Below are 10,032 nucleotides of genomic sequence, written 5' to 3' on the forward strand. Positions count from 1 at the left end.
ATTTACACAACCCTCTTACTTCATAAATAGCCTCCTCCAAAATAAAGACAACCTGATCTATTAATCTTTTAATTTTTTGGGGAATGCTAAGAAAGCTGTGACTTCGATCACTGATGGACCAATTCGCCCTGCTACTCTATTTGTCCAATTGTATCCATAGAAACACCAAGGAGGAACTCAACGGCCTAATCAAAATTGATAGTTAAGTTGTTTGACAAGTCCTTTTTTTACCAGAATTAAAATAAATAAATTTCAGAGTGATGCAGAGTTGTTGCAACAATTGCAAAACAATATATAAGCACTAATAGCGGCATTCTAGAAGCCGGCTCTACTGAATGAAATTTGAAGCCTGGTTGACATCTCCTAAATTATCTTCGATTATATTTCTATAAAAAAATTGAACTCATGAAACATTTGACTGTAAATGTGCCTCAGAGAAACCTACACTGAAAATTCCCTGCAATGCATTTTCAGAGGACGCTCGAGGATAGGCAGCCGAATAATTTTAATGAAAAAACAAAATTTATTTCTCACATAAAAACAATCTTGATGAAATTTGCTGTTGTACAATCAAGCCCTGATAGGGACGGATAAAGAATAACGAATTGTAGATCGATCTTTGCAGAGCGGTTATGTATAATGAATAAAGAATGGGAGATCAAACTTTGCAGCACGCGATTTGAAGATTTATGTATGAAACCCTAATTCAACAAGGAAAACAATCCGTGTGATCCGAAGAAAGAAGAATGTCTGGTGTGCATAAATCAGTGCAAGAAATAGGTGAGAAGCAGTGCCACAAACATTAGAGTGTAGGCGATTCCTTGGTCAATGGCGTACCCTGCATCCATCCATTCATAATATTTAGAAACCGCACAAATCAACTAACGAATCAGACAACATTTTAGGGAATTTTAAAGCTGAAACAAATTTCTTCACAGAAAATCAAAGAGAAACGAAGAATTTGAACTTTGTCAAAAAAAAAGGGGCTTCGATCCAATAATAAAAACAAAAACAAATTGAGGCAAATAAACTCCTCACGAAACAGGCGTGAGAAGATCCAGAAAGAATCGACCTTTATTCAGAAAAAAAACATCAATTTGCGTATCCAAAACTCCACACAGAATTGAAAAAGAAAACAGAGAAGAAACTTACCATCGCTTGTAAGGGCAGGCGCAGGGGCTGAAGCTTCCTGAGCATTCACCGCCATGACGGCGAACATGTTCAATGCAATCGCCATGAATGCGCTGATAAAAGATCTGCTTGACATTTTTGCAAAAGCTTCTCAAGACCTTCAAATCGGAATCCTTTAAGCAGAAAATTCTCTCCCAATTTTTGTTTCTGCAGAAGATAAAACGATGTGAGGGTCTGTTTAGAAGCGGGAATTTAAAGAGAATAGAAATGAGCACGCGGATTAATTAGGCGCCTGAGTATGTTTATTGACCGCCTGTAGCAGGTAGAAACTTCCTCGCTGGCTGCTGCAACGTTTGGTCAATTGTGGCCTGAGAAGTTTCAACGGCTATGAAGCTTCTACACACTTCTGCCGTGTTATGATTCGCTAACAACGAAAGCTACCGGCAGATGTAAGTTAACTCGCTTACGTCACAAGGAAGCGGCCACGTGGATATTTACGTTTCAATCTAAAACCAACCGTTGAAAAACGAGACATGTTCGTGCCAGCTCACCAAAAGTTTTTAAAAGTCCGTTACAGAATTTATTATTATTATCGCTGATCTATTATTAGGTGTTCGGCCAAGTGCTTTCATACAAACAAAATAAATGTAGAATATGACAAGCAATCGTCCTAGTCTTCTATGTCGTAATTGTGATCTCCTATGTTGATTTAGAGTTTTCCCATTTTGCTCTTTTCTTCATTTTGATCTGTTCTAACCATATCCAACCTAATCTAATTTAATGAAATCAAATATAATTTTTAGATATTAATTTATATGTCAATTTTTTAACAATTTACAATTCTTTTTTATTTCTTAATTTTTTTTTTGGTGTGGATTCATATAATATATTGAAAGAGAGTTTGTTCAAAATGTATTTGATCTTTTGACAACGAAATCTATGCAAATTATTGGTGGGTAGAGTCTTGAAAATGTGGTTTTTAGTTTGAAATCTGGCTTGTGGCGCATTGGATCTTGAAGTGGATATTTGACACGTACATTTATTTCAAATTTAGGACTTGATTAGAGCCATGGACTTGATTCTATAATTTATCATAATTTTTTGTCCTCTTTTTGTATTGGATCATATTTTTTGATTTATCATTAATAGAGTATTTAGCTATAGAATGATATGCAATTGTCATCTTCTTCAATATTGATTAAGAGCTTTTGTCTCTAATTTAATCTCTTGTCCAATTTGGTCTAATCTAATATGATATAATCTTTGATATCTTTTAACACATATCATATATGAGGACTTAATATATTTAATAATTTATATAAAACACAATGAAGGATATCCTATTGTAAGCATACATTGTACTTATATATGAAATACATAAGTAAATATGCAATTGATATCTTCCAATATTGTCGATTTTTCAAATTTGATTCATATTTTTTGTCTCGCTTTTGTTTGCTTTTTTCATAATGATACAATCTAATCTTTGATCTCTTTCAACATATATCATACATTAGTACAATATATATCTTTAATAATCTACGCAAGATATATTGTGAGATATCATTTTTAAGGTGCATATCTTTTATTCACTTTGTTGGTGAATTTTATAGAGATTATTAAAGATATGTGTGTGATTGCATCCATTAGTGCAACATGTGAAACACAAATTGAATGAATTTTATATCATAAGATTATCAAAATATTTAATTTATTTGAGGAAAATAAATCTTCACAAATAAACCATAGATAAGTAATACTATTGTTATATAAATAACTTGCATTTAAGGTCAAGTGAACTATGATTGTGATTGTTTTATTATATAATATTAACCATAATCCCAATTAAATGTGACTCTAGTTAAACCCTAATACTAACGTTAACATTAAACCCATTTTTAATAGTTTGTGCTTTTAACCAATACTTGTGTACCCTTATTATGCTTAACCACTAATTGTTCATGACGTTGAGTGAATAATAAGAAAAAATTCCTATTAAAATGATTGCAAAATGTGACAAGTATGCGTGTCGTTTGGAGTGATCTTGTTTCTATAGGTGGGAGTCAATACTAAGTACTTCCATACCCATCAAAGCTACTTGGAAGTAATATTGGAACTCCAAAATGATAGGTGGAAGAAAACACACCTTTTATAATGATCTTGTTTCTATTGGTGGAGAGGTAGGGTGTTATATACCTCCATGTCCATTAGAGCTAGTTGTAGGAGTGAATGGTATTTCAAATTAGGGTGTCATATAAAAGATTTCTTATTTTTCTCGATATATTCTTTTGAAAAGGCCCCCCAATTTATTCTAGGTAAATCCACTTGTGATTTTATATTTTGTCTATTTATCATACAAGATAAATTAGAAAAATAAAGAGAGATAGAAGGGGATACATTCTCTCTTCGAGGGGCGGGGAGGGAGAGAGATGTGAGAGGTTTTGCCTACCTCTCTTTCTCTTTAGTCATGAAGTTCTTCCAAAAATTAAACCCACTTAACTTACTATCCTAATTATATTTATTTTACTATTCACTTACCAGTTTATCACTCACTAATATTGGTAATATGATAAGTACATTTAGAATTTTCTTTAGTTTTCTCTCAAATATGTATATGAATTGTTTACAAAAAAAATTATAATTTTGCAATGTTCAATTATCAATTACCTATCATTCTAGGTAAACTCATGTTCCAATAACTAAGATCCAATAAATATTTTATTTTGTGACTTATGTTTCAAGTATTTATGTTTTTTGTCAATGAACCTTCCTAGGTAAGTGAAGAACTTAAAGCTAATCTTTCAAATTTTCTGCATTAATTCTACATTAAAATAGAACAAGAAAGATTTCTAACTTATTCTTTTCCCCGAACAAAAATTGCAGTATCTAGACATAATAGAAGAAATCAATACACTGAAGCAACCCTACTAACACATGCACTGAGTTGTCATGTGGAGAGGGCCTACATTTTTATGATTCGAGAGAATTTTCATGCTGGATGTTCCTCTCCAGCTTGGCAATATGACGTCCTGACCTCTACAATGATAAAATCTGTCATTAGGCCTCATTCTTTTCTTCAAACAAAGGGATATGATATGACAGATCAATTGGCAAAAATCCAGCTGTTTAGATTCAAAACAAATTCTTTACTAGTATTGACTAACGGTCAATACCCCACTCATGTTTCTCTTTACCATTCTTCTTAAAATGCCCAATTTTGAACCAGTCTCTGCACCGTTTGAGTCCTCTGGAGAAGGGATTTGAAAAGCATTTGTGTGAAGGATTGTAATTTGGCAACATGTAAAACATGACTTTTATCAGCTCACTCATGGCGGTGGTGTTTAGCATGATTTTTTTTATGGGAGCGACTGCTCAACATGCTCCGTCCCCTGCGCCTGCTCCTTCCAGCGATGGTAATTTAATTCATCTCCAATTTGCTAATTGCTCTACTTTTTCTGGGTAGTACATGTTTATATTGGTTCATTGTGGATCTTGATGTGGTTGTAGAGAGTTGGGATTAGGGTTTTTTGAATGGTCTCTGCATTCAACAAATACCTATCTCCATTTTTTTTTTTTTAACTCTTTTAATGCGCCGGGTAAACTTTTTAACGTGACCGGTAGCACTGGCGCGACACGTCCATCGGTACCACGGGAACAGGGGAAACTAGAACCCGTGACCAACCCCCTGCACCAGGAAAGATTTAGCCAACCGAGCTAGAGCCCTGCCCAATACCCATCTCCATTTCAATCCACAATCATCTGCTATTTGAAAATATTACTCATGAAATCAGTTGTATATACTGAATGAATGATCGCCTGTTATTAGATAAGCTCTCCGTAGATCTATCAATGGACCTTATGGTTCTAGATAGTGGGCATTAAGAGGGCCTTTCCAATGTACATTCAATGAAACCCATCTCCATCTCAATGAATTGAGTTGGGGTTTCACTGCATGATCACCTCCATCAATAAATCAAGAGTTATTTGAAGAGATTTGTAGTGAGGTCTGTGCATTTTGCAGCCCCTGCCATTGATGGGAATTAAACTCTATTGCTGTTGTTTTGCTTTCTTCCTATTTTTTCTTGGAGCATATATATTTTACAACACTGGATCAGTTCACTGTGGTTTTAAAAATAGTTGGGCCTAGGGTTCAGAAATGGCCTTTGCATTCAACCCTTCAATGAATTGAAGAGTTGGGCTCTTCAGCGTATGATCACCTGCAAGTTTAATTCTGAACTTTTGGAAAGAAATCAGTTGTGTATGTTTTAAAATCATACACTGATTCAGTACTTCGACAAAATCAATGCCAACTAATAGTTATTGAACAATTAATCTTCATTTGTGTTGCTTTTTAATAGTGTGATTGAATGTTTGGATGCAGGAAGCGCCATAGATCAGGGAATCGCCTACATTCTGATGATGGTGGCCCTGCTTCTCACCTATTTACTCCATTGATTACACTTTTAGACTTTGGTCCATGTAAACTTTGTAGCTTTGATCAATCGCCCCTATTCTTCATTCTTTAATTCATTGTCCCCTTTACTCTGCTGGGTATAATTGTTGTTCAACATGCTCGTCAAATATTTTCTTCCCATAAAAGAATCAATCAAATTTGTTTTATCATGTGCTTAAGATTTTGAAAGCATAACAATATTTAAAATTTGTTTCGACAACTCTCGTGGGGTGGTCTTGTCTCTCTCGGCCCCTTTTTGTGAATTTGTAACTAGTATAGTAATTTATTCATAGAAATGAACTATTCATTAAAAAAAATTACATTTAACATTGATCTCAATGATATCAAAATTTCAAATTATTTAGTATACAATAATAATAAGTTGTTTATCATTTAGAAAGTCTTAACATATTATTAATATTTAATAATAACTAATACTTGTATCTAAAGGAGGTGCAAGGGATATGCCGATAGGTGTTTGATTTGAAAGTATAATTAAAGCTTTACATAATAAAAGGAAGTTTCACTAATAACTCTACTCATGGAATATACACCCTCTTTCTTGACATCACTAAAATGAGAGGTGACTTAGCCTTTGTTTAGTATAGCATATTTCAAATCTTGTTTGTTTATTAATTGTTTGTTTTGTAGACTTATTATTTACAAAAAAATTGAGAACTTGACCGCTGCAATTACTTGCTTCAAAAGAAAGCTTTTGGCAATTGATTGTATTGCAAATTTTTATTCTAGTAATTTCTTTAATACACATAGAATCCAACTTCATATAATATTTGTGCTTTCTATTAATAGTAGGGGATCCTAGCTTGATGAAAGTTTCAAGGTCATTCATATTAATTTAACAAATAAAAATTTAATTTTTTTTTATAGATGCATTCTAAATTAATAACTTATTGTTATAGACTCCAAACTAATGCATTATAAGTTAAATAACTTATTGTTATAGACTCCAAACTAGTTAACAAAACCATGTGAAATTTCATAGTATGTGCTGATTCATTCTTAATGTGAACACATTCTTGATGTAGATTATTTCAAAATCTCTTTCATATTAGCCTACAAAGAACACATTATTGGGTGGGGTATGGTCAATGCAATTATATACCAATTAAATTTTGATTCATGAATGCAATTATATACGAATTCACTTTTGACTAATAAGTAATGGTTAAGAGCTTATGTAGGATCTATATGCACCATTATTAAGAATATCAATAAATTTGGTTAAGGATTGGTCCATCTTATATTAAGAGTTTCAATTTTGGGAACATATGTTATGTTTGGTATGTATTTCAAGCCAAATTTGATGAACCACATTCTAATAATTGATAACATGTTTCTATTTACAAAAACATGTAACAACTAAGTCCAAACATTTATTTGATTTCATTGTTCTTATTAATCCAAGAATAGGTTGCTATAAAAATTATAATTGTAATGATTAATTTTTGATAAAAAAAACTAAATGATAATTATCTATAAAAAGTGATAATGATCCAAACATAAAGCACTATATTTTTTGTAACTAGTTTAGGAAGAATTCAAAGAAGCCATGTCCATAGTTAGAAGTTATACAAAGAACCTTAGGCAAGGTTTTAGCAAGCACTTATCCTTAAGGAGGATTAATAGTTCTTTCAAAAGATGAGTACAACATAATATGATAAATAACTCACATCACAGGTCCATTTCTTATTAGCATCTTCAAGGTCGCCAAGACTAATTAAAAACATTTTCAACTCAAATATACCAAAGGTAAATGCAATATGTCATCACATTCTACAACCATTAATATTATTTCCATATTATGCATAGATATAATAGGTTAAGATGATAGGATCTAATAGTTGAACGTGTTCTAATAGTTATATCATTTCTTGATTTTACACTCAATATTTGTAATAATATAATACAAACTATTACAACTTTAAAGTTGTTAGCATTGATCACGTACGAATAATTAAATGAAATATACTTCTTAGATGTAAAAAATAACATATTATGTGATGTCACATTGACATGTAGCTAATAAAATGAGACTAAGCCCATACAACTATCAGTCAAATATTTTAACTACTAATTCTCTGCCCCAAGTACATTAAAAGACTCTCATAATCTCAATGCAAGAAAAATAGACAAGAGGAGACAAAATCTAAAGAGTGAATTACATATGAGTTTCATACACTCATAAACATTTATATGCAATCTATTTTTTACTTCAAAAAGCCTAACATTGATAGACATACATCAATCAAATTAGAAGGAGAAGTACACACGTACTATTAATTTTTATTTATTTATAATAATAGAAGATTCTTATTAACTCTAAAAAATCTAAAAAATGGAATTGCATTACAAAATTGGTGTACATTCATGGAATTGAATTGCAGAATTCTTAGCCTTTGATTTTTGGCTTGTCCTTTTAAACATTATCTTTCACCTTGGTCTTTTTAAAGTCAGTGACACTTTTGTAGGTCATATATATAAGTCACAAAAAAAAAGAACAATTGTAGGTCATATATAAGTCACAAAACAAAACAATTATATAGAGTGCATTATTTAAATTGTGTAGAATTTTGAAGATGAATAAATTGAGCTTATTTTGATAGTTAGTAGTATATTTTAAAGATATCTAATGTGGACTTGACACCATGGTAATAATTTCTTAAATATTATTAAAAATAAAATAATTTGTTGATTGGGAAAATAAAAAATGTGTGTAGAGTATTGGTGATAACTATGTTGTGTGCTACTATTAAAATAATTATTGTGCTAAATTTGATGAGGTGCTAAAAAAATAGTGGATAACTGTTGGTGAAAAGAGAGTTCGATGGTAAACACACTTAACAAATAAGGAAAACGGTTAAAAGCATTTTACATAATTTTACTTCATGAATTTATTATTCATTATTATACAAGAATTTTATCATATTTAACTATTTATATATTACATTACAATGTATGCTATAAAAGAAATCTATTTTGTTGTTGTTGAGGTTTTGATGGACTTCTATAAAAGTATAAAGTCAATTGATAAAATGTCATTACTTTGAATATATACCTTATTTACTCTTTTATATTATATTCTTAATCTTTTATATTAATTTTTTTTTACTAATAATATTATATTAGAAAAAAAAAAAAAAGATGTTAGATATTTGAAAGAAACTATTATTAAATTGCGAAGGCATGAGAAAACAATTTTCTTCCAATCACATGAAAAAATATACAACCTAGACACATTTGCCACCAAAATAATCATAATAAATCAATTTTCTTCCAATCACATGAAAAAATATGCAACCTAGACACATTTGCCACCAAAACAATCATAAGAAAACAATTTTCTTCCAATCACATGAAAAAATATGCAACCAAATACATTTGCCACCAAAACAATCATGACAAAATGAGTGCCAGTTCAACTAGAAATCCTATACACAGTCGAACATCAAAATCTCATCAAAAGAGAAAATGCCCACCAAAAACAATGGAGTTTTAAGTTCATTAATGAGCTTTCTACTGTCATCTACAAAATTAATTGCTTTAACTTGTGCTTCTAGTGATGGGGAGTTTCAATCCAATCAAATTATTTAATCACAAAGGAAGATACAAAATGTATCAGAGAATTCTATGACATCAAGCCCATTTCCCAAGGCTTTTGTCCCTCCAGCCGACATTCAAATGTGGAAGAATACACAAAATCAGTGTTGATAGAATATTGTGAAGAAATTGTATGTCATCGAAGGAAATGTACTAATTGAAAGATATCAACAAAATGAATTTTTTGATAAGGCATTCACTATTTGTTAAAAAAATGCAAGTGGTTGTTTTATAATTACATTCAAAAACTTCCATAAGTTTTTCCCTAGCATGTTAAAATAGAAGCTCCCAAATAGAGTGTGGGCAACCTGTAAAAGCATATCCATAAGCAATTGTTCAATTTTTTAAATAAGATTCCTCATAGTAAAGTGAGTCCATGAGGAATGAATACATAATATAAATGTAAGGATTTTTTGAAAGACTTGTCAAATCTTGAGCATGATGTAGGATAAAGAGATTCTACTCAAAATTATATGAAGATCTATTAAAGCATTGGATATTTTTTCCATAGGTTGAATTTCATAAAGCCTTGGAATATGTGTATGCAAATTATAGAAGCACAAACAAAGCATGACCTATTTGGTAAATGACTATGACCATGACTACGACCACCTCTACCTCCACCTCAAATACATAACCACCATGACTACGACCAATATGGGAACCACAACTGCCATAATTCTTTGCCTTTCTCCTTCACCTGTCAACTTTATTTCTCTTTATCGATGTTTCATTAGCCTCATGGAATTTGATGCCTCATTATAAAATCCCTCACTAAAAACTCCAACTCATTGCCTTTAATTCCCATCTAAATACAAGTGGCCTGAATT

The 10,032-nt window shown here is 31.4% G+C and overlaps 1 protein-coding gene across 1 annotated transcript; it reads right to left on the bottom strand.

Moving 5' to 3' along the window:
* Window positions 1-593: 593 nt before the first annotated feature.
* Window positions 594-1,388, bottom strand: LOC149542235 (arabinogalactan protein 16-like). Its single transcript, XM_089797245.1, has 2 exons — window positions 1,153-1,388; window positions 594-838 (listed from the first exon to the last, which is right to left on the bottom strand). The coding sequence occupies exons 1-2, from the start codon at window positions 1,265-1,267 to the stop codon at window positions 765-767; spliced, it is 189 nt and encodes a 62-aa protein (XP_089653371.1). The 5' UTR covers window positions 1,268-1,388; the 3' UTR covers window positions 594-764.
* Between the last annotated feature and the right edge of the window lie 8,644 nt (window positions 1,389-10,032).

This window comes from Cupressus sempervirens, chromosome 8 (assembly GCF_028749045.1).
Source record: "Cupressus sempervirens isolate cs-2001-9-10 chromosome 8, ASM2874904v1, whole genome shotgun sequence".
In the NCBI taxonomy this organism is placed as follows: Eukaryota; Viridiplantae; Streptophyta; class Pinopsida; order Cupressales; family Cupressaceae; genus Cupressus; species Cupressus sempervirens.